Here is a 25,699-nt window from a genome sequence, read left to right on the forward strand (position 1 = left end):
ACAAAAGAAGGAGCCCCAACAATAGAAAGCTCTACAGCAAAGCCAATTCAGGTTTAGTTGAGTGCTCTAGCCTTGTGGTTGATGGGGATTATCAAACTTTAACTATTGATAAAGGAGTTTGTGAATTTGGGTGTTATTGCAGGGTTAAGTAATTAGTTCATCCATGTGTATAATCTCAACATTTTGATTTGAAAAATAATTCTTCTCATTTAAATAAAAATAATAATTTTTTACATGTATTTGTTACTTTAAGTTCACATGCATCACTGTTGGCCCACCAAAAATTAAGTGTACCATTCCTAAAGCAGAAATCTCCTAAGGTTTACCTACCATAAAAAAAATTTGGACTAATGTTATACTAGAGCATATGGTAGAAGAAAAAATTTTAAAATGCAAAGATCTGGTTGCTGAGCTTCAACCCACCCCCTTAAAAAAAAAATGGTTCTTGAACAAATACTTTAAACCATTAGCATTCGATAATAGTACAAGTTAGCGTGACTGTATAATCTACTAATAATTATGTAGGTATTGTCTAATTGTGATGACATGTATTTTACTTTATCATCTTAAAGTTTTCTTCTTCTCTTTGATAATTGTATAGCACGGTTATTCTAAAAATTAATGATATTTACTTGTCTCAATCTCCTTATTTGGTAACATTACGTTCTTCCATTACAAAAGAATAAGATCGATCATAAGGCATTTTTGGCACGCCTTCAACCTAATTTTTTCTCTTGAATCAACAAAGCCAAATTCGCTATCTTTCTTTCTCATCTTAGTCACTAATGGATAAGTTCAATCTTTTTTTTTTTTCTTTTCGTAAATGGATAAGTTCAATCTTGAAAGAGAAGTTAGGTTATGTAGTCTATTCTAAAACAAAAGTTTAGAATTTTGCAATGTGATAAATGTTTGATATACAGAGTTGTGCACAAGTTTTCATACTGACTTCATATTTATAAATGTTGGATACACAAAAGTTGTCCATATGGATTGCAACCACACACCAACATGCCATTTGTATATAAATTCATCTATGATACTTTAAACAACCATATTCCAAGGTCTTAAATTTTTTAAAAATTTTACTATCATTTGAAATATTATATCTTTAGAATCCAAAGCTGCAATCTTAAGGAGATAGAAAATAGCTTCGCATAATCGCATCACATGATTGGGCGGTGGAATTCTCAACTATAAGAAAATAGATCCCAAGTCTCAAGAATGAAACTCATTTTATGATTTAAAGTGTCTTCTTTGTTATTTGAAGAATTGAAATTAAAATTCTCATTTAGATAACATACCATGTCCATAAAATTACGGATGAAACTACTAAAATGTTGAAAAACATCTTCATACCTAAAAAATTTTTAGAAAGAAAAAGACCCACTTGATAACCAAATGGAACCATTTCCAACGAGATAAGCTAATAAAGGGCCTTTACCACCTTTGGTTAACTAAATTATTGTTCAAATGTATCCCTAGAGAAGATAAAAAAAAGCAAGCATGAGCACACAAATCTAAAATACTTCTACTTGCCACACGTGAAAATTGATGAATTTTTTGTTTAACGAAAGAGAAAAGCAGGGAAAACATAAAAACAAGTCGTAATTAAAAATCTTATTGGGTTACAACCAGACCTGACGATTGTTACGTGGGGGACAAAATAATCTTTCAATATTCACTAAATAATTTATACTTTCAATTTCATGATGATTCCCCTAGAATCTTTTATGAAAGACATTTTTAAAATAAAAAGTATGATCATAGTGAGGGTTGTTGAACAGAACTAATTTGGATCTATGTTTCCTGTATATGTCGGTTCAATATTTCTATTGTTTCGTAAATGAGTTTGTTTGGTACTGTTTTTTTTAACCTAAAGTAATATTTTTCAATATTTACTAAAAATAAATGGTAAGGATAATTACTTTTGTTCTCTATACTATAGTTAGTTATTATTTTATCTTTTATACTTTTTAAAATTATTAATTCAATTTTAGACTTTACTTATAATTATTGTTGCCACCCTTTACATTAAACCCCGGTAATGAAGTGATGATGAGACAGTTTTTATTTATTTAAAAATTTCAAAATAACCCTAAATTTTCATATTACTTATTTTTATTTTATATTAAATTACATTACTATGCTTAATAATTAGAAGGAAAAAAAAAAAAGAAAAAAGAAAAAGAAATCATCTTCTTCTCTTACTTTACCCAAGAAAAAAAAAGTTTTTCTTCCTCTTCCTCTCAGCGACTTTTTACCTAGCTCCTTTCTCTCCCTAGACAAAACCCAAAACCTAAATTCAAAATATAAGGTAATAAAAAAGTGATAACTCATTTTCACCAAAAAAAGAAAATGATAAACTCCTTATTTTTTAGATTTATATGTTTACTTTTCAATTTGATTTGATTTTTTAGTTTTTGTTGTTTACTTTTCAATTTAATGTTATCAATTTGAAGAAGCCCATTGTCTCAGAACTATAAAAAAAAGTTTTAGGAAGATTGGTGTCTAATTTGACGTTATCAATCTTAGGAAGTTCCCATTACCAATATGATACCTTTTCTTCTTTTTCTTCTTTTCTTTTTAATCAAAATGATAAGAATAGAAGTGTAAAATTGATATTTCATATGATTTTTTTTTCTAAATAATAATAGTATTATCTTTTGGCTTTTCAATTCTAAAAGGGCAAAATAGACATTAAACATTCCACTGTAACAGTCTTTTGCCACTGTGTTTGCCACCTAAATACAGTTGAAGATAGGGCTTGTTGGTGGTTGGGTATTTTTTAAAAAGACTAGCATCTAGCTTTAACTCTATTTTATTTATTAATAACCTTAGACAAGGGAGCTTTGTGGTTGACAGTTTCATCTCTTGTGCCCGCAAACTCTTAGTTCTCTTTCTTTACTTTCCCATTTAGCTGTTTACTTAGATCTGCTGCTGTCATGGATTTTGTGTACCATGGCAGTGCAGTTCTGTGAAAAGAAAGGATGAAGCAATCTCCAATGTATATAATTCTTATAGATTTGTAGCTGGTTATTTATGCTTCTCGGAAGATTTTGTATCCTGATCATGATTCCTTTCTATTGCTTTTCAGTTGCAATGCTTTCCGAGATGAAGTCATCTCTTCAATGACAATAGATGCACCGATTGTTGCTGGAAATGTGGGCACTGCATCATGGGCTACAGCGAAGTTTGAAGATGTTCAGAAAAAACTGGTTACTGCCCGTTTATCTGGTTCTTGTTTTCCATCTATTAATGGTGGTATGGACAGATTTTTTGCATGAAAATTTTACCAAATCATGTAAACTCTCATGAAATCTCTGGATTCATGAATACAAAATTTATATCCATTTGTTTGTGAAAATCTCTAAATTCATGAAATATAGAGATTCATCTTTTTACACTCAAAACGTGAATATGTAGATTATTTATGGGTATAGGGTGAAATCCAAATATTTCATCTCTACTATAAAAACGCTAAATATTTGTGCATTCATAAAAATCACAGATTAATCCACAAAACTTTAATTACACATATTTAGTTAACCAAACAGTTAATTTTATAAACTATGACTCTCTAGATATTTGAAATTTCAACTCATGTAACCAAATAGACTCTAAAAAAATCATATGTTTTTTTTGTGGGGGTTGGAAAAGCAAGAAATTTTATTTATAGAGATCAAAACCTAGAGGTAAATTACAAGCTAGGGAGTCTAGCAATAGTGCCTGGTACAAGAACGAGGGGTGGTTGTCTAGATACAAGAAATATTCTTGAGTTTTAGCTGCTGTCTTGGCTAACACATCCGCTGCAAAGTTGCCTCCCCTACGTATATGTATGAATGTAACGTCTCTGAAAGACATAGCCGCCAAGCGTTGAATGTCTCTATGTATTGGAGAAATCTTCTAGGCTTGGGTTTGTGATGGTTTTGTTGTCAATTTCAATGAGGAGTTGTGGAGAGTTCAAATCTATAGAGCCATGCCAATCGCCATGGCTTTGGTAATCCCATTGGTAATCTCATATGGATAAACATATCATGTCAACTAATTAATTACCTAACTACAAAATGTTAATCCCATTGGTAGCTGAGATGTTGATAAGCCTCTTAACTAAGAATTAGCGAGCAAAAAGAAGAGATTCACAAGGCAATCAAATTGAAACTGGTCTAGCAAGATAAGAACTAAAGGATTTGATTATATTCTTAGTCTTTCCATGAAGTTTTATTAAAAACCATTCATCACCTGGTTGAATTTTTTCTTATTTTAATAAAAAGTTAAAATATTTTAATCAAAACATATACACCTTTTTTTAAATAAAAAAATAAATAAAAAAAAGGTTTTTAATTGCCACCTTTGGTGAAAGAGACTTGTGAAATAGTGATTGCCTAATTGGTTGGTGAAAGAGACTAGTGAAAGATCCTCTTTCTAGTCACATAGCTCCTCCACCACCATAGAAGATTGAGATTTTTTGAAGGTACACTAAGCTGCCAAATGACCAAATCACTTACAAGGGCACATTTCTCCCCGTCCTCATACACTATACTTTGAATAAAAGTAAAGACCTTCCTTGATACAGGTTCCCTTTATTCAACTTGAACCTCATTCACTCACTCTAATTCCTGTCCACTTCTACTAGGATATGGCCAAGTTCCCCCTGCTTGTTCTATTGCTTAGACCAATAGGACAGCTTCTTGTCTTTGCAATTTAAAATATTACACGAACATGCAAGTATTCTACTAGTAACTATAGAGAACGTACTCAAACTAATTCCAAAGAAGGTTCGGTAGCATTAATGTTAAAGTATGACCTCCATTGATGAAACCACACCTATTGCGAACCAATCCTACATGGACCACATCTCTAAACGTTGGCAATATTGGTCTCAAAGTTGTTGAAAAATTACAAACCCCTTCCCTATGGAACATATATAGGCTTATTGCAGCCCCCACTTTCTATGCTCATCTCCTTCGCACCTCATCGATGGTGGTTTTCAAAAAATCAAACTTGCCAATCAAAGCAAACTTGACTAGGTTACACTGCATCTCATACTTTCCTTGAGAGATCACCACATGCATGTATTTTCCAGCCTAAATTGGATCTGAAAAGTTTTCCAAGAAAATTCATGAAACTCCTCTCCCTCTATCACACTAGTTTAAGAAACCTGCTACAACCCCTTTGAGTATATCGAAGTTCCTCCCCTCCTCCTGGTGGCTGCAAATTTCAACTATCACAAAATTTTTCTCTTTCATCCAAATTTGTTGAAGCTTCTCTCACTCTCCTTCATCACGAGTTACCCTCAATTATCTTGATTTGATTTCCTAGTTGATTTTTCTTATTTAAATAAAAACATAATAATAATAGCATAATATTTTGTTTTGAGTATTCTCACTTTGCTCCCACTGCAAAATGAGTCTACTAGTCTTAAAGCAGAAAAAGAGATAATGATGTAGTTTGCCATTTAAGAGGCAGGGCCACAAATCTTTTTTCACAAGAAATGTATAAATTTTTTTACGAAAGCACAATAAGGTTATATGCATTAGATGATTGTTTATTTGGACTTGCACTCAATCATTTTTACTCTAGTATTTCTCATCCCTTAACCTCCCCATCCTTGTCAACAAAAATATATAATAAAGTAAAGAAAGTAATAAGAATCATTTAAAAGAGTACACATCCAGCTACAATATGTCATCATTTTGTCACAACTTCATATATGAGTCTATCTCCAAAACGCTTACAACATATATGAATATTATCTGTGTATTTATTTTCATAGCTAGAGAAAATGAACGAAGAGAGAGAAGGGAACTTGAAGTGAAGTCCCTTTAAGCATCCATCAACAATGGAATAGGTTCAAACAATAATGAATTGGCTCTATCTTTGCTCACATCATCATAAATACCATGTCCATCCCCAAATTGATAGATGCATTGCGACATTCGAGCATAATTTGCAGCAGCTTTGATAAAATTTTGGTGTGGATAAAGAGGATCGTTTTTGTTGAAAATATCTTTATTCATCTTCCGCCATGCTTCATCGATCATATTTCCTATATGCTCACGAGCCACATCTTCAGATACACCAGTCTCATACATGTATGACTGAATTGATTTCAGCGTATCACCTCTCTCTAATTCAGCCTACATATATATGATTAAAAAAAAAAAACTCATTTGTCAGAATAGCTCATGTCGTTTAGAGTTATAATAATTAGATCGAACATCTAAAGAATCTTCATTACGTTTTTACTATCCCCTTCATGTGGCCCCACCCATATACTATCATGTGGCAAATAATGAAACGTACACACGCACTTTAATTACTGAAATACGTACCACTGAAGTAGCACGATCATCAGCAAGTCTAACTACCATAGATGAGTAGCGTATGAGACTGATCAAGTCATCTTGTGATAAGTGATCTAATGCCTTTTGATCTCTAATAGTACTGTGGGGGAGTAAGAAAAATGAATGACCGATCATGACATTGCCTGCTATAGAAATCACTGCATTGTTTAAGTACTCCCCCAGTGTTGTTTTATGACCGCTGTGATACCACTTTGCCTCCCTTAAGTATGCTTTACAGAGATCGGTCCACTGAGAATATCAAAATAATTGAATCATTAAGAGGCCATAGTTATGATTGTTGAAAATATTAAGTTATGCATATGGGTTTGAAAATTATAAGACAGAAGAAGGTGGACATGTAAAAAATATATACCACTTTCTTTAGGAAAGGAATGCTGTCAACTCCATGTTCCTTGAGGTGAAAATAGGCTATGTCATTAACAGTGTTGAAGAGAGCCAAAAAGCAGATCTTCATATATTCTGGAAGTTGTTCTATTGCCTTAGTGTCCCATCTGAAAAAAATGAACTTATTCAATTAACGGGGTCACTAGCATGTTGGTTAAATAGAGACATAGAAGATATTAGTTTCATTCATTGATATATAATATGAAGGAAGAATAAATGCATGGAATGAATCACTAAACTAACAAACCTCTCCACCGCATCAGTAAAGAGTTCAAGTTCTTCCAAGGTACCATAGATATCATAAACATCGTCGATCACAGTTATCAACCAGTTGATCTTGCACAAATCTATCCGATATTTACTGAATTGAGGCTCAGGATTCATTCCCACTGTCCATAAAAAGCATGGAACCAGACTATCTCTTGCAAAACTCAACTCTTCTGCAAGGCCCAAGTTCTTCGACCACCTAAAGAGCATATGTGAAAGAAGAAAGAATTAGCCAGCGAAATTGCTTTAATGTATTTAGTTAGCTTCTTCAAATTAATATCAAGACAATTTTGTAAGTTATTTCAATATGTAAGAGGAACCTTGATATTTCGGCTAAATTTTGCTGATGCACTGCTTGGACAATGTTGAAATTCAACTTAGCCAGTTGGAGTAAAGCAGGGAATGAGTGTTCCTTTTTCTCATAGACGTCCATATACCACCTGGCCTCTAACATTGTAATCCTCCAGTGAAGGGGAAGCTCCAAGGCATGATTCACTAGCTTTGCTAGGTTTGGTTCTATATTATCACTCTCTATAATCTCTTTGAGAGCTGTCACTGCAAAGTTTTTGGCCTCCACCAGCGTGCTTTCACCTTCTATGGCAAGGTGGGAAGCTTCATACAAACTTAATATTCCCTGCGCATCTGCTACGTATCTGGCCTTGAAATTACCTATCTTGTCTTTGAAGTGGTTGAACATATCTATTAATAGAGAATGTATAGTAAATTATTCAAGTTACAGGAAGATAAAAGAGAAGATGAAAATGGGTTAGTTTGAATCTTTGGGTTCAATTACCTTGGTTCACCTCATACCCATGTTGTCTAAGGAGGCGAAATTGGAGAGCTGTAGCATGGAGACTCTCCCTGGTTCGTGTTGGTATATCTTGGATCTGAACTATTGTGTCCAAGACTTTCTTGATGTCCTCTTCAAAGAGGTAACCTATCCCAAGTCTCTCAATGTCATCAATCAGCTCCAGCAAACTTAGTGGCTCCATGCGTTCATCACCAAGCTTGTACCTTACTTGCTCTTCCAATTTCTTAGCTTTGCTCTTGTAGGCCCCATCCTGCACTTAAAAAAAATTGTTGTTAAATGGAGAGAATGAGGTAGGGGATAAGTTTTCCATTGCAATAAATTAACAATTCTAGACAAAACAAGACAAATAAAAAGAAGAAAAAAAAAAAGTTTGCCAAATTACCTTGTAATCGCTTGTTAAGGATTGCAAAAAATTGAAATCCCAGATGCTACGCTGGTAGTTTGCTGATCTCCTTTCAGTTGTTGTTTCAATAATATCAGGGCAGTTGATGTTTGAGGAAACCAAGCATCGATGATTAGGGGGAGAATGGGTGATGACAAGTCTGTGTGGGAGATTAATTCTATGATGAATGAAGCTAGCAGCTTTGGAGTAGTAAGAAGGAGTGGAAAGGATGTTTTGAAGATGAAGAGCCATGGTGATTTGATTTACTTGATGCAAACAATCACAAGTGTTGGTCTACATATAGTCACGGTGAGTGCTTGTGTTTTTTCTTTTTCAATATATTAATCTTCTCGACCTAATCCTCTACTTTTCATGGTGCATTTTACTCTTCTCTACTTTTCACGTGATAAATGGGATAATTGTGGTTTACCGTTTTCAATTTTTACTTGGAACTTGGAAGAAACATTTTGCTTTCATTTTATATTAATTTAAGTATGCCGCAAAGTTTTTTTTAGTAAATTAATCTATGTGATGCACAGTGCCAAAAAGGGGCCTTTCTCAGCATATGTTTTCACAAAACATTTATGCTTTGCCAGAATGTTTTAAGTGGTGAAAAATAAGAATTCGATTTATGCAGAAATTATTTTTGCAAAATATATTTGCTTTGTCACAAAAGATGTCTGTTTTGTGAGGTTTTTTTTTTTTTTTGGGTACTACTGCTTTTTTAATACTGTAATTGTAATGCTGTCCGCAAGGGTCGAACCCAATGACCTCTTCACTGAGAAATATGGATCTTTACCACTCAACCATTAGAACCTCAACCATGAGAGCTCTAAAGCATCCTAATGCATCTCCTTCTTGTTCAGACCATTTTTTTTTTTGGAATGAGGTTTGTCTGGGCCAACTTGTGTGCACCACGACTATATCCTCAAGGCGCTTTTTATAGTTAGGCTCCGAGGGGATTCAAACTCTGACCTCCTATGTGGAAGCGTTGGTCTTTGCCCTCGGAGTTATGTGTTCAAACCATTCTCCTAAAGGGGAAGAAGTTTGATCCTTAATAACAGCTGATTTCGCAAGGAAGTCAAAGATTGGATTAACTTCCTTGTAGCAGTGTGCAATCTTCTAATCAATCTTCTCCAGATATGCTCTAGCAAACCACAGAACCTTGTAATATGTATTTTGTGTCTAGGGTCTTGTTTTGATTTAGATTTTTTTTTCTTCAAATTTTTTTCTTGACATCCAAATATCATATGTTCAGATTCCCAAAGTATTTGATAAGTCTTAGCTGTGGAGATGGGAGAGGGCATTCAAATGATCCTTTTTAAAAAATGCTATAACCTAGAAAGCATCTATGAACACTAATTAATGAGTTTCTTAACTCGTCTATTGCATGAGATTAATTTTATGATGGATGAAATCAGCAGCTTTGTACATATTGAAGAGCCAAACCCACTTATTCTGAAGTAAATCACCATAAATGGAATATCTCTACATAGCGATGATAAATGCTTGTTTTTTTCTTCTTGGTCAGGGCAAAGCCTTGGAACTGGGGTTGGCAACTAAAAAAAAAAATGCTTGTTTTTTTCCTTTTGTCTTTCCTTATTCGATAAAGTAATCATAAATGGTCACCCACCGCCCACGATCAATTTTTATCGTACTTTTATTTTGGGCTGGTTAGGATCTGCTGGAGATGAATATAAGCCCATTCGTGGATTTGTTCATTCGAACATGTTTTTATTGTGGAAAAAAATTCCTAGGATTAATTATTCTTTTATGTCACTTGCAGCGTGAATTGATATTTGCCACTTGCATGGGCTCAGTTTTGTGTTACATGGATGAAGTGACTATTTACTTAATTTATTTTGATATATCTTAATAATAAAATAAGAGTGATTTTTTTTCTCTCTAAGGTTTGTAACACTAGCATAGAGATTCACAAAAAAAGAAAGTGATGGTGGCAGGGAACTTGGACTATTAGGTGTGATCCCACCTAATGGACCAATATACAAGCATGGAGAAGTATTCTGACCTCTCATTTTTACCAATCCATATTGGTCGCAAGTTATTTGTGAGAAAACAAAGCAGATTCAATGTAGCTGATTGACATTCATGTGTTGGTTTTTTTTAATCATGCACGGTAGATTAAATTTACGATTTTTTGGGTGAAATGTTTTTTGTCATTTTCGGGAGTTTTTAAAAAGCCTTAATCTACTTTCTTCTGGTGTATATTCTATTTATTACATACCCAAGATTGACAGTTTATTTGATTCTCTAACTAAGAGGCTCTTACCCATGATGTATAAAACATGTTTAACCTAGTCCCACACTATAGATATATTTTTTTTGTCTTTATTATATAGAATAATCCATCAGCTTTTCATTCGTAAATTACAATTGTGGAATTGTGGTAAACTCAATCTCTTATTCTTGCTAGAGGAGATTGTTGCTATATTGAAGATCTAGTTAAGCTTACAGCCGTGTGCTGATACAAGGATTTGGGGAAAATTTTCTAATGGCAATTTGACATGAAGAGTGCTTACCTTCTGCTCACAAACCAGAGTGACCAGTTACAACGTATTGGTCCTTCTTCCTCCCGTATCCATACCTGGGATCTTGTTCCTCAAGCAAGTTGGAAAATAGTTTGGAAGATCAAAAGAAAACACTTATAATGGGCATCAATGGACCAAATCAATTGGAGACAATGGGACGAATCTAGACCCTCTATGAAGTGTGTTGTACAGGGTTTGCATATGGGATGGTTGGGATCGATCTGTCTCATGTTCATAAAAGTATTAAAAAATTATCATGCAACAAAACCAAAAAGAAGAAAAAACATGGAATTTATAAAAGCGACTAAGCCACAATTGATGGAGGATACATAACATTTAAGCCTTCCTATTACAGATTTTCTTTCATCGGTTATTATCTTTATAACATTAATACAAGCATCTATAACATTAGGGTTTTGTTTCCATGGTAGATGAAAGGAATCTATGAAGAAGGGATCTTGTTGAAAAGATCACTTTCTTTAAAGGTCCATTAACAAAGGTATGGATTGAAATAACAATGAGTTGGCTCGGCTCTTGTTGTTATCATCAAAAGTGCCATGTCCATCTCCATATTGATATATGCATTGTGACATTCGAGTGAGATTTGTAGCTGTCTTGATAAATTGATGAGACAAACTGAGATGCTCATTGTTACTGAATATATCACCATTCAGCTTCTGCCATGTTTCATCAATCATGTGGCCTATATGTTCACGAGCTTTATTTTCAGATGCATCAGTTTCATACATGTATGATTGTATTGATTTCAATGTATCACCTCTTTCTAATTCAGCCTGCAAATTGTATAAAATTATATCAGTGCACAAATTATTTCATATTCAAGGAAAAGCAGATACCTAATATTTGTGTGTGATGTACGGTATGTTCCCGTATTAGAGTAGAATTCTAAACAAAATAGTGAGTCGTAAGCTCGCATACGTACCGTAGAAGTACCAAGATCATCAGCAAGTCGAACTATCATGGATGAGTTACGCAATAGACTCAGATCTTGTGATAAGCAAGCTAAGGTCTCCTTTGAGATAGTGTGCGGCAATGAGAAAAAAGAATGAAATAGTATGACATTGCACCCTACTGAAATCACTGCAGTGTTGAGGTACTCCTCCAGTGTTGTTTTATGTGCACTATAGTACCATTTTGCCTCTACTAGGTATACTTTGCATAGATCTACCCACTGGCACATTAATAATAATTGAATAGAAATTAGTGGTTGTTGGAAAGATTAAGCAACTAGAAAAAGATAATCAGAGTGGTTGAGATATTATGTATATATGATGTATACCACTTGCTTGAGGAAAGGCAAGCTGTCAATTCCATGTTCCTTGAGGTGAAAATAGGCCATGTCATTAACTGTGTTGAAGAGAACAAAGAAGCATATCTTCATATACTGTGGAAGTTTTTCCACTGCCTTAATATCCCATCTAGAAAAGAACATATTTTGAGTAAACTGATGAGGTAGCCATCTAGCTTGCTATTAATGATCAATAGTGTATATATATATATATATATGATCATCTATGAATAAATAATAAGATCACAAAGCAAATAACAGACCTCTCCACGGCATCAGTAAAGAGTTCAAGTTCCTCCAAGGTACCATAGACATCATAAACATCATCGACCAAAGTTATCAGTAAGTTGGTCTTAGTCAGATCTTTCCTAAAATTACTGAACTGAGGCTCGGGATTCAAACCCAATGTCCATAAATAACATGGGATCAGACTATCCCTTGCAAAACTCAACTGGTCTACAACGCCCAAGTTCATCCACCACCTAAGAAGAAGCACAGGTGAAAGGAGCTAGAACAGATTAGGAAAATTGGTTTTATGTGTTAGGTTCGATCTTTGAGTTAATATATATTTCGAGTTTGTACAAGTTATAATATGTACTAATGGCTAGGTAGCTAAGACATATATACCTGGATAAATCAGTTAAATTGTCCTGATGCAATGCTTGGACAATGTTGAAATCCAGCTTAGCAAGTTGGAGTAAAGCAGGAATTGAGTTATCCTTTTTCTCATAGACATCCATATACCACCTGGCCTCTAACCTTGTTATCCTCCAGTGAATGGGAAGCTCCAGGGCATGCTTCACTTGTTTTTCCAGGTTTGGTCCTATATTGTTATCCTTGATAATCTCCTTTAGAACTGTCATGGTAAAGTGCTTGGCCTCCACCAGCATGCTTTCACCTTCTATGGCAAGGTGAGAAGCTTCATGCAAACTTAACATTCCCTGTGCATCCGCTACGTATCTAGCCCTGAAATTGCCTGCCTTGTCTTTGAAGTGGGTCAACATATCTATTAATAGAGAACATATGGTGAATTATTCATGTTTTATAGAAGATAAAAGAGAAGATAAAAATGGCAATGGGTTTGAATCTCTGGGTCGAATTACCTTGGTTCACCTCATACCCATGTTGTCTAAGGAGGCGAAATCGAAGAGCTGTAGCATGGAGACTAGTTTCCATATCTTGCATGCAAACTATGGTGTCCAGGGCTTTCTTGATATCCTGCTCAAAGAGGTACCCTAACCCAAGCCTCCCAATGTCATCAATGAGCTCTAGCAGACCTAACTGATCACCCTGCTGGGCTTCATCATCAAGCCTAAGCCTTACTTCTTCTTCCAGTTTCTTGGTTTCCTTCTTATAAGACTCCTCCTGCAAGGAGATTCTGTTAATAATGATCCAAGTACGGGAAAGGATGAACCTAGCAAAGCTACAATAAGGAAGAATACGGATAATTAGTAATAAACAAAATTACCTTGTAAGGACTGTTTAAAGATTGCACAAAGTCGAAATCCCAAATGCTGCGTTTGTAATTTGCCGTTCGTCTTTGATCAGTATTCTTAGTCGGCTCAGAGGGATGAATGCTTGACGTTGTTGCAGAAAGGCATTTGATGCTTGATCGAATCATCCATCGATGATGATGATCATGATGGATGGTCGTATGTTTTTTTGGGAGATCAATTCTATAAGGGAGAAAGCCAGCACCTTTGGTGGTGTGAGAAGCAGTACTGGATGATTGAAGTAAGAAAGCCATTACTATTCTCACTTTGATTGATGGCAACCCACTATGAATGATGGATTCAAACTTTTGTAGATGCCACTGTTCTTTCTCACCCTTTCTGTATTTATAGTAATAATTCAAGCATGGTAAATGCTTGGGTTTTTTTTTTTTTAATGTCTTTATGACTAATTCGTCCTTCATAAGTAAAAGTTGTGGAGGTTTATCTAGATTATGCAACTGTTCACAGTAAGATAACAAGAAGTAGTTATCTTACTGTACAATTCACTGATAGTGATGTAGATCTTATCTGATAATGATCACAGGTTTGATCACATTCTATGTGTATATGAAGGCTCTATCTAAGAGAAGGGAACCGTACTGATTGAAGAAAGAGAAAATACATATATGAGATTCCATCGCTTCAACTAGGAAGAAATTAAAGCCTTATCTTCATATCAACAACACTGAAACAATTATAGTAGAGAGAGATGCACTTGAAAATAAATTAATGTTGTAATATATATAGTTAAAAAAGACAATTCGTTAAAAGGTAAATACCTTCTTGTGATATCTAGCAATGGAGCTGATTTTTGGGTCTCATGAAAGAACTGGCAGCAGTTCGTGAGTTGGGTGTGGGGAAATTATGGATAGAGATGGACTTATTGTCGGTGGTGCTGGTTATGAAGGAGTTTTGAGTCTATGGTTTATATTACAACTTTGGATTTGGTTGAAAATTTATTTGCACAACATTGAATATTTGAAATGGAGGGTATTCCAGTGCTTTTGAGAAGCAAATGATTGTAGGCTTTCTAGCAAAATTTGCAACGAAGGATCAGCCTTCTGTCCGTTTAGAGGTGTAGCCTAAACATGTTCATAGAGAACTACAATTGGATGTTCTGCTGCTCCTTAAATTCAGGTTTAGTTGAGTGCCCTAGCCTTGTGGTTGATGGGGATTATATTAGTTTTATTTTTTTCGCTAAAATGGTCATTTTATAACGAAAAGAAGAAAAAGAAAAGAAATACAGCAATTAGTACCTACCTTGCTCACCTACAACAACAGTTGCCCCCAATACACCCTTCCTCACTGGTTCCTACTCATAATTTACAACAACTAAACCATTAGAAACAAAATGAAGGATGTCTAGATGCATCCAAATCAAGATTTTTAAGAAAAGCTTCATAACAATAGTTACAAAGCAACACTATCCTCTTCCAATGTGAGGCTCTGATGCTCTGTGGATACTTTCTCTAAAGCTGCATCTACCTTCTTGAATTCCTCTGCCATAGAACCCTTTTTACTTGTTACTACTTTCTTTACTGCGTGAGCCTTCTTTGGACGACCAGGTTTCCGACGAGGAGAACCTTTAGCCCGCACTGATATAGACGAAGACGAAAGTGGAAGAACTACTTTCAATTGCAAAATTTCATCCGAATCAAGATTATATTAGTTTTATTACGATGCTTTAACTATTGATAAATGAGCTTGTGAATTTGGGTGTACTGGGGGCAACTATTGTTGCAGGGTTAAGTAATTAGTTCATCTATGTGTATAATCTCAACATTTTGATTTAAAAAATAATTCTTCTCATTTAAATAAAAATAATAAAAATTATAGATTTTTTTTTTACATGTATTTGTTAATTTAAGTTCACATGCATCACTGTTGGCCCACCAAAAATTAAGTGTACCATTCCTAAAGCAGAAATCTCCTAAGGTTTACGTACCATATAAAAAAAATTGGATTAATGTTATCCTAGAGCATATGGTAGAAGAAATTTTTCTAAAATTCAAAGATCTGGTTGCTGAGCTTCACCCCACCCCTTCAAAAAAAAAAGTTCTTGAAAAAATACTTTAAACTATTAGCATTCTTATAAATGTTTGGATGCATGATAGGTCATAATAATGTCATTTATGTAATCATGATGATTCTTTCTTTGTATGCAATTCGATAATAGTACAAGTTGGCGTGACTGTATAATCTACTAATAATTATGTAGGTATTGTATAATTGTGATGACATGTATTTTACTTTATCATCTTAAAGTTTTCTTCTTCTCTTTGATAATTGTATAGCACGGTTATTCTAAAAATTAATGATATCTACTTGTCTCAATCTCCTTATTTGGTAACATTACGTTCTTCCATTACAAAAGAATAAAATCAGAAGGCATTTTTGACACGGCTTCAACCCAATTTTTTTCTCTTGAATCAACAAAGCCAAATTCGCTATCTTTCTTTCTCATCTTAGTCACTAATGGATAAGTTCAATCTTTTTTTTTCTTCGTAAATGAATAAGTTCAATCTTAAAAGAGAAGTTAGGTTATGTAGTCTATTCTAAAACAAAAGTTTAGAATTTTGCAATGTGATAAATGTTGGATATACAGAGAGTTGTGCACAAGTTTTCATACTGACTTCATATTTATAAACGTTGGTTACACAAAAGTTGTCCATATGGATTGCAACCACACGCCAACATGCCATTTGTATATAAATTCATCTAATACTTTAAACAACCATATTCCAAGGTCTTAAATTTTTTAAAAATTTTACTATCATTTGAAATATTATATCTTTAGAATCCAAAGCTGCAATCTTAAGGAGATAGAAAATAGCTTCGCATAATCGCATCACATGATTGGGCGGTGGAATTCTCAACTATAAGAAGATAGATCCCAAGTCTCAAAAATGAAACTCATTTTATGGTTTAAAGTGTCTTCTTTGTTATTTGAAGAATTGAAACTAAAATTCTCATTTAGATAACATACCATGTCCATAAGATTACGGAAGAAACTACTAAAATGTTGAAAAGCATGTTGAAGAACATCTTCATACCTAAAATTTTTTTAGAAAGAAAAAAACCCACTTGATAACCAAATGGAACCATTTCCAACGAGATAAGCTAATAAAGGGCCTTTACCACCTTGGTTAACTAAATTATTGTTCAAATGTATCGCTAGAGAAGATAAAAAAGAAGATAAAAAAGCAAGCATGAGCACACAAATCTAAAATACTTCTACTTGCCACACGTGAAAATTGATGAATTTTTTGTTTAACGAAAGAGAAAGCAGGAAAACATAAAAACAAGTCGTAATTAAAAATTTTATTGGGTTACAACCAGACCTGACGATTGTTACGTGGGGGACAAAATAATCTTTCAATATTCACTAAATAATTTATACTTTCAATTTCTTGATGATTCCGCTAGAATCTTTTATGAAAGACATTTTTAAAATAAAAAGTATGATCATAGTGATGGTTGTTGAACAGAACTAATTTGGATCCATGTTTCCTGTATATGTCGGTTCAATATTTCTATTGTTTCGTAAATGAGTTTGTTTGGTACTGTTTTTTTAACCTAAAGAATATTTTTCAATATTTACTAAAAATAAATGGTAAGGATAATTACTTTTGTCTCTCTATACTATATACTATATAGTTAGTTATTATTTTATCTTTTATACTTTTTAAAATTATTAATTCAATTTTAGACTTTACTTATAATTATTGTTGCCACCCTTTACATTAAACCCCGGTAATGAAGTGATGATGAGACAGTTTTTATTTATTTAAAAATTTCAAAATAACCCTAAATTTTCATATTACTTATTTTTATTTTATATTAAATTACATTACTATGCTTAATAATTAGAAGGAAAAAAAATAAAGAAAAAAAATCATCTTCTTCTCTTGCCTTACCCAAGAAAAAAACTTTTTCTTCCTCTTACTATCAACGACTTTTTACCCAACTCCTTTCTCTCTAGACAAAACCCAAAACCTAAATTCAAAATATAAGATAATAAAAAAGTGATACCTCCTTTTCACTAAAAAAAAGAAAATGATAACTCCTTATTTTTTAGATTTATATGTTTACTTTTCAATTTGATTTGATTTTTTAGTTTTTGTTGTTTACTTTCCAATTTAATGTTATCAATTTGAAGAAGCTCATTGTCTCAGAACTATAAAAAAAGTTTTAGGAAGATTGCTGTCTAATTTGACGTTATCAATCTTAGGAAGTTCCCATTACCAATATGATACCTTTTCTTCTTCTTTTCTTTTCTTTTTAATCAAAATGATAAGAATAGAAGTGTAAAATTGATATTTCGTATGATTTTTTTCTAAATAATAATAGTATTATCTTTTGGCTGTTCAATTCTAAAAGGACAAAATAAACATTAAACATTCCACTGTAACAGTCTTTTGACACTGTGTTTGCTCACCTAAATACAGTTGAAGGGCTTGTGGTTTTTTTTATAAAAGACAAGCATCTAGCTTTAACTCTATTTTATTTATTCATAACCTTAGACAAGGGAGCTTTGTGGTTGACAGTTTCATCTCTTGTGCCGCAAACTCTTAGTTCTCTTTCTTTACTTTCCCATTTAGCTGTTTACTTAGATCTGCTGCTGTCATGGATTTTGTGTACCATGGCAGTGCAGTTCTGTGCAAAGAAAGGATGAAGCAATCTCCAATGTATATAATTCTTATAGATTTGTAGCTGGTTATTTATGCTTCTCGGATGATTTTGTATCCTGATCATGATTCCTTTCTATTGCTTTTCAGTTGCAATGCTTTCCGAGATGAAGTCATCTCTTCAATGACAATAGATGCACCGATTGTTGCTGGAAATGTGGGCACTGCATCATGGGCTACAGCGAAGTTTGAAGATGTTCAGAAAAAACTGGTTACTGCCCGTTTATCTGGTTCTTGTTTTCCATCTATTAATGGTGGTATGGACAGATTTTTTGCATGAAAATTTTACCAAATCATGTAAACTCTCATGAAATCTCTGGATTCATGAATACGAAATTTATATCCGTCTGTTTGTGAAAATCTCTAAATTCATGAAATATAGAGATTCATCTTTTTACACTCAAAACGTGAATATGTAGATTATTTATGGGTATAGGGTGAAATCCAAATATTTCATCCCTACTATAAAAACGCTAAATATTTGTGCATTCATAAATCACAGATTAATCCACAAATTTCATTACACATATTTAGTTAACCAAACAGTTAATTTTATAAACTATGACTCTATAGATTTGAAATTTCAACTCATGTAACCAAATAGACTCTAAAAAAATCATGTTTTTTTTTGGGGGTTGGAAAAGCAAGAAATTTTATTTATAGAGATCAAAACCTAGAGGTAAATTACAAGCTAGGGAGTCTAGCAATAGTGCCTGGTACAAGAACGAGGGGTGCTGGTTGTCTAGATACAAGAAATATTCTTGAGTTTTAGCTGCTGTCTTGGCTAACACATCCGCTGCAAAGTTGCCTCCCCTACGTATATGTATGAATGTAACCTCTCTAAAAGACATAGCCGCCAAGTGTTGAATGTCTCTATGTATTGGAGAAATCTTCTAGGCTTGGGTTTGTGATGGTTAGTTAAGTTGATCAAAAATAGTTTTGTTGTCAATTTCAATGAGGAGTTGTGGAGAGTTCAAGTCTATCGCCCAGAGGAGAGCCATGCCAATCGCCATGGCTTTGGTAATCCCATTGGTAATCTCATATGGAAAAACGTATCATGTCAACTAATTAATTACCTAACTACAAAATGTTAATCCCATTGGTAGCTGAGATGTTGATAAGCCTCTTAACTAAGAATTAGCGAGCGAAAAGAAGAGATTCACAAGGCAATCTCTAAAACGCTTGCAGCATATATAAATATTATCTGTGTATTTATTTTCATAGCTAGAGAAAAGAAACAAAGAGAGATAAGGGAACTTGAAGTGAAGTCCCTTTAAGCATCCATCAACAATGGAATAGGCTCAAACAGCAATGAATTGGCTCTATCTTTGCTCACATCATCATAAATACCATGTCCATCCCCAAATTGATAAATGCATTGTGACATTCGAGCATAATTTGCAGCAGCTTTGATAAAATTTTGGTGTGGATAAAGAGGATCGTTTTTGTTGAAAATATCTCTATTCATCTTTCGCCATGCCTCATCGATCATATTTCCTATATGCTCACGAGCCACATCTTCAGATACACCAATCTCATACATGTATGACTGAATTGATTTCAGCGTATCACCTCTCTCTAATTCAGCCTACATATATATGATTAATAAAAAACTCATTTGTCAGAATAGCTCATGTCATTTATAGTAATAATAATTAGAACATCTAAAGAATCTTCATTACGTTTTTACTATCCCCTCCATGTGGCCCCACCCATATACTACCATGGGGCAAATAATGAAACGTACACACGCACTTTAATTACTAACATACGTACCACTGAAGTAGCACGATCATCTGCAAGTCTAACTACCATAGATGAGTAGCGTATGAGACTGATCAAGTCATCTTGTGATAAGTGATCTAATGCCTTTTGATCTCTAATAGTACTGTGGGGCAGTAAGAAAAATGAATGACCGATCATGACATTGCCTGCTATAGAAATCACCGCATTGTTTAAGTACTCCCCCAGTGTTGTTTTATGACCGCTGTGATACCACTTTGCCTCTCTTAAGTATGCTTTACATAGATCGGTCCACTGAGAATATCAAAATAATTAAGAGGCCATAGTTATGGTTGTTGAAAATATAAAGTTATGCATATGGTTTTTTGAAAATTATTAGACAGAAGAAGGTGGACATGTAAAAAATATATACCACTTTCTTTAGGAAAGGAATGCTGTCAACTCCATGTTCCTTGAGGTGAAAATAGGCTATGTCATTAACAGTGTTGAAGAGAGCCAAAAAGCAGATCTTCATATATTCCGGAAGTTGTTCTATTGCCTTAGTGTCCCATCTGAAAAAAATGAACTTATTCAATTAACGGGGTCACTAGCATGTTGGTTAAATAGAGACATAGAAGATATTAGTTTCATTCATTGATATATAATATGAAGGAAGAATAAATGCATGGAATGAATCACTAAACTAACATACCTCTCCACCGCATCAGTAAAGAGTTCAAGCTCTTCCAAGGTACCATAGATATCATAAACATCATCAATCACAGTTATCAACCAGTTGATCTTGCACAAATCTATCCTATATTTACTAAATTGAGGTTCAGGATTCATTCCCACTGTCCATAAAAAGCATGGCACCAGACTATCTCTTGCAAAACTCAACTTTTCTGCAAGGCCCAAGTTCTTTGACCACCTAAAAGAGCACATGTGAAATAAGAAAGATTTAGGAAATTTGATTTAATGTGTTAGGTAGCTGCTTCAAAATGATTAGTGTCAAGACAAGCACATATATACCTTGATATTTCAGCTAAATTTTGCAGATGCATTGCTTGAACAATGTTGAAATCCAACTGAGCCAGTTGGAATAAAGCAGGAAATGAGTCTTTCTTTTTCTCATAGACATCCATATACCACCTAGCCTCTAACTTTGTAATCCGCCAATAAAGGGGAAGCTCCAAGGCATGACTCACTAGCTTTGCTAGGTTTGGTTCTATATTTTTGCTCTTTGTAATCTCTCTAAGAGCTGTCACTGCAAAGTTTTTGGCCTCCACCAGCATGCTTTCACCATCTATGGCAAGGTGGGAAGTTTCATACAAACTTAATATTCCCTGAGCATCTGCTGTATATCTAGCCTTGAAATTGCCTGCCTTGTCTTTCAAATGATCGAACATACCTAGTATTAATCCACAATTAATTAGTTGATCAATGTTAGAGAGAAAGAGAGAGAGGGTTCTATTTTGAATCTCTATGAGATCTTTTAACTACCTTGGTTCACCTCATACCCATGTTGTCTAAGGAGGCGAAATTGGAGAGCTGTAGCATGGAGACTCTCGCTTGTTCGTGTTGGTATATCTTGGATCTGAACTATTGTGTCCAAGACTTTCTTGATGTCCTCTTCAAAGAGGTACCCTATCCCAAGTCTCTCAATGTCATCAATCAGCTCCAGCAAACTTAGTGGCTCCATGCGTTCATCACCAAGCTTTTGCCTTACTTGCTCTTCCAATTTCTTAGCTTTGCTCTTGTAGGCCCCATCCTGCACTTAGAAAAATTGTTGTTAAATGGAGAGAATGAGGTAGGGGATAAGTTTTCCATTGCAGTAAATTAACAATTCTAGACAAAACAAGACAAATAAAAAGAAAGAAAAAAAAAGTTTGCCAAATGACCTTGTAATCGCTTGTTAAGGATTGCAAAAAATTGAAATCCCAGATGCTACGCTGGTAGTTTCCTGATCTCCTTTCAGTTGTTGTTTCAATAATATCAGGGCTTGTGACGTTTGATAAAATCAAACATCGATGATTACGAGAAGGATGGGTGATGATAAATCTTTGTGGGAGATTAATTCTATGATGAATAAAACCAGCAGCTCTGAAGTGGTAAGACGGGGTGGAAAGGATGTTTTGAAGATGAAGAGCCATGGTGATTTGGTTAATTTGATGCAAATCATCACTAAGTGTAATCGTCTATATATAGTCAGGATGAATTCTTGTCCCTTTTTTTTTTCTCAATATAATAATCATCACGTGATAAATACCTTCAATCTTTATGAGAAAAAGAAATATATTAAATGTATAGGTAGTGCCATGACATTTTTCTTTCCGTTAATGTTTTAAGTATGATGCAGATTTCGTTTATGTTTGATTCAAGGAAACTTGTGGTGGTGACACCTCAACTTTTTTAAAATTCCACATATTTGGTAGGACTTTGTGAAAAAGCTGAAAAAAGTAAAAAATGGGACCCACCATTATTACTTTTCCACAAAATACTTTCGTTTCCTTTCCTTCTCTCTCACCCAAATACACATGAGATTCACATAGTTTTTTTTCTCACCCATTTTTTCTCATCCTACTTTACAAACAAACGCAGCCTAAAAGAGAAATCTAGAGTTTCACCTCCACTTAAGTGAACCACCGATAAAATATTCTTTTATTTTAAAATGGCTAGTAAATGCAAGAGGTGAATAGCCATGGCCACCTTTAATCATTTTAACATGTTTTTATTCAGGGAAAACTTGTCCTAATAAATTATTATTCTTTTATGCCACTTGCAGCATCAATTTCTGCCACTTGATGTTTGTATGGGCCAAGTTTTGTGTTACATGGGTGGAATTCCACGTCCTCTATCTTTTTTTTTTCTTAATAAAAATGCAAATATTTTGGTAACCTAGTTTGTTGGTTTTTCTTTTTGGTAATAAATGTGGTTTGTTAACCACTCATGCATTTAAATGGATGAGTCATGAGTGCTTGATGACCTGACCAATGTACACTTGTTAGGCCATGTATGATTGAATACTAAGATTTCCACAAACATATATTTAAAAGCATTTCTAAATTCTTCTATCACTATATATATTAAAAGAACTTTTAAAAATAACTCAATAAAAATAAAATATAAAGAAGAATAGGACTTGAAGGATGATCATCTAAGAAAGTGTGAAAGAGTGAAAACGTAAGTTTGATTTCTTATACCTCATGCCACTCATATAAGCTCTTTCTTGTTTTAAAGTTAAATGATTTTTATTCAATGGTTTTTTATGTTTTCATATGGTTGTGGCTTCACCCATAAGAATAATTGGACTAAAGGCCTACATACCCATATGAATTATGAGATAATTTTGTTTATCAAGAGATTCGTATTTGCTCTAGACATTCAAAATGTCCATTGTGATCCAATTTGATGTGATCAGATAATATATTTTCCAATAGCCCATAGGTTAGATTGAAAAGATAAATATATTCTTCTTTGGTATTATTTTATATCTTATAAAATAAAATGATTATCGAAAAAAAAAAAAAAAAAGGAACTCATGGAGGAAGAAAGAAAACGAAATTTAAGATTCTACTATAAACTCGAAATAAATTAAAGGCAATTTAGGAAATATTAAAATTATATAATCATGATATTTAGCTTAATTTTGTGATGTTTGAACATTTTATCAATTGTTATCTTAGGTGTCCTTTTTAATTTTTCCTACTTTATTTAATAAAAATTTGAAGAAAAAATTCTAAAATTTGTCCAAATATATAAACTTTGGGAGACAAAAATCCTCCAATGAACTCCCTTGGACAACTTCAAAATGACAACTTTGTCTTCATATAAAAGCAAATTTTTTTTGTAAAATTCATAGATGACTATGTGTTTTTAATATAATTACTATTACTATAAGCATAATGTAGGCTCCGGTGAAATTTGAATTTTTGCTTAATTATTTTTTTAACCAAAATTAAAAATTTGTTGCTTATCTTATTCTAAGGTAAGATAAGAGTAACAAGTGGTGAATCCCCTCTTTATATGTGTCCACTACCTTCATGCAGCATGACCATTCTATCGTACACTCTTAAGTTATTTTTTTCAATGCTATTGATTCTCTTACACTTAGCACTTGTTTTCTGAATTTTTATTTGTTGCAGTCTGCAGCTAATGGTGGTGATTATGCTAGATGTCCAAAAAATAAACCAACAGTGTTGAATAAACTCATAGGAATATATATATATATATATAACATATATATATATAACTTTTTCTTTTGACATTTAGGTATTTAATATTTTACAAATTCACCGATCCTAAACCACCATAACTCCAAAACCCCAGATAGAATTAAATAAAACACACCACCCTAGCTCCTTCCCTCCCCTGCCTCTCATTTTTTCTCTCTTTGCAACTTTTTGTTGATGTGATTCTCCATCATAAGTCCAAAAATTTATCAAGCTTTACAATAGAGAAAGATTAAAAAAATATAAAAAACCATGTTTTTTTTCATTTAGTTCTAGCCTATCCAGATCCACCCAACTTGCAGCACATAATGTTTATTGAGTTTCTTTCCTTCCATAGCTTTTTTACTTAAAAAACATAAAGTTTGTTAATCACTTGTGCATTTAAAATGGGTAAGTATTTAATAATGACCTGACCAATCTACTCCTGTCAAATCATATTTTGAATTATTATTTTTTTCCACAAGAGGGGGAGAGAGAGCATGAGTAGTTTTATACTAGGGGTAGGAACTATTATTACATATCCTAGATGAAACATCAAATCTATGACCTCTCTACTAAGAGTTGCTTGTTATTATTAACTAAGCAACCCTTCGATGGTTAATTCATATTTTGATTTTATTTATTCTCACACTAAAATCAACAAATTCAATTTGAGGTCTGTCCAAACCAACTAATTGAAATCCTTAATATCGTACAACATAAATGACTATACATCAACATTTTCGCAAACATATATCTAAAAAAAATTTCAAAATTTTCCTTTCACTATATTAAAAATAAATCAAAAGTAAAGAAGAATAGAACTTGACAAGAGATGATTGTCTAAGTAAGAATGAGGTACTGAGTTGTTTTCAATCTTGATACAGCCTGATCCATATGGTTGTAGCTTCACCCATATGAATGAAAGGTAAAAATGAAGACGATTGTTTCTTAATTTTCAATGGAAAAGGTATTAATACGGAAAATTTTCCGGGCTCGAACCAGGCCCATATAAGAGAGTTTGTAGCACTAGACATTCAAAATGCCCATTATGGTCAAATTTGATGTGATCATATGATAATCCATTTTAACACTCCTCGTGATATATGTAATAGTCTCCACTGGAATTACAGTAATCTTTGTAACCGTTGATATGAGCTCACAATTTGACTTTCAGGCCCATTTAAACTATTGGTCTTCGGTAGTTAAATCCAATTAATTTCGAACAGTCCTAAAATTTTGGTTGGCCGTGTTTGGTGGTTATGTTAAGTTTACTTTCTTGTCAACATCTCTAAGGATCAAAAGAGGGTCGATGCATGTGTGGTAATATAGTGAAAACATAGGTTTGATTTTATAATCAAATTCAATTATACAGTTAACAAAAGTTAATAAATAACACATATCATTTCGAGACTGTGGGCCAGCTCCATGTGGACCGACCTAATTACTGCCTTTCTATGATTGTTTTGACCAGTTAAAACCTTTCTTAGGAAAAAAGCTTGAATTTTTTATTTATTT

General features: G+C 33.5%; 3 protein-coding genes across 3 annotated transcripts; all 3 read right to left on the bottom strand.

The window, feature by feature from the left end:
• Positions 1–5,650: 5,650 nt before the first annotated feature.
• On the bottom strand, positions 5,651–8,464 carry LOC149010047 (alpha-thujene synthase TPS3, chloroplastic-like). Its single transcript, XM_089161219.1, has 7 exons — positions 8,210–8,464; positions 7,810–8,077; positions 7,337–7,715; positions 6,997–7,215; positions 6,718–6,856; positions 6,333–6,593; positions 5,651–6,137 (listed from the first exon to the last, which is right to left on the bottom strand). The coding sequence occupies exons 1-7, from the start codon at positions 8,459–8,461 to the stop codon at positions 5,823–5,825; spliced, it is 1,833 nt and encodes a 610-aa protein (XP_089017345.1). The 5' UTR covers positions 8,462–8,464; the 3' UTR covers positions 5,651–5,822.
• A 2,594-nt stretch (positions 8,465–11,058) lies between these two features.
• Positions 11,059–13,842, bottom strand: LOC149010048 (terpene synthase 10-like). The gene is made up of 7 exons (XM_089163203.1): positions 13,536–13,842; positions 13,171–13,432; positions 12,695–13,073; positions 12,331–12,549; positions 12,059–12,197; positions 11,702–11,950; positions 11,059–11,552 (listed from the first exon to the last, which is right to left on the bottom strand). Exons 1-7 carry the CDS (start codon positions 13,812–13,814, stop codon positions 11,238–11,240), a joined length of 1,842 nt encoding a protein of 613 aa, XP_089019329.1. The 5' UTR covers positions 13,815–13,842; the 3' UTR covers positions 11,059–11,237.
• Positions 13,843–19,482: 5,640 nt separating this feature from the next.
• On the bottom strand, positions 19,483–22,126 carry LOC149010049 (alpha-terpineol synthase, chloroplastic-like). Its single transcript, XM_089161220.1, has 7 exons — positions 21,872–22,126; positions 21,474–21,741; positions 21,003–21,381; positions 20,683–20,901; positions 20,404–20,542; positions 20,025–20,285; positions 19,483–19,836 (listed from the first exon to the last, which is right to left on the bottom strand). The coding sequence occupies exons 1-7, from the start codon at positions 22,121–22,123 to the stop codon at positions 19,522–19,524; spliced, it is 1,833 nt and encodes a 610-aa protein (XP_089017346.1). The 5' UTR covers positions 22,124–22,126; the 3' UTR covers positions 19,483–19,521.
• Positions 22,127–25,699: the final 3,573 nt, after the last annotated feature.

This window comes from Hakea prostrata, chromosome 7 (genome assembly GCF_041222555.1).
Source record: "Hakea prostrata isolate BN-2017 chromosome 7, UWA_Hpros_2, whole genome shotgun sequence".
Classification (NCBI taxonomy): Eukaryota; Viridiplantae; Streptophyta; class Magnoliopsida; order Proteales; family Proteaceae; genus Hakea; species Hakea prostrata.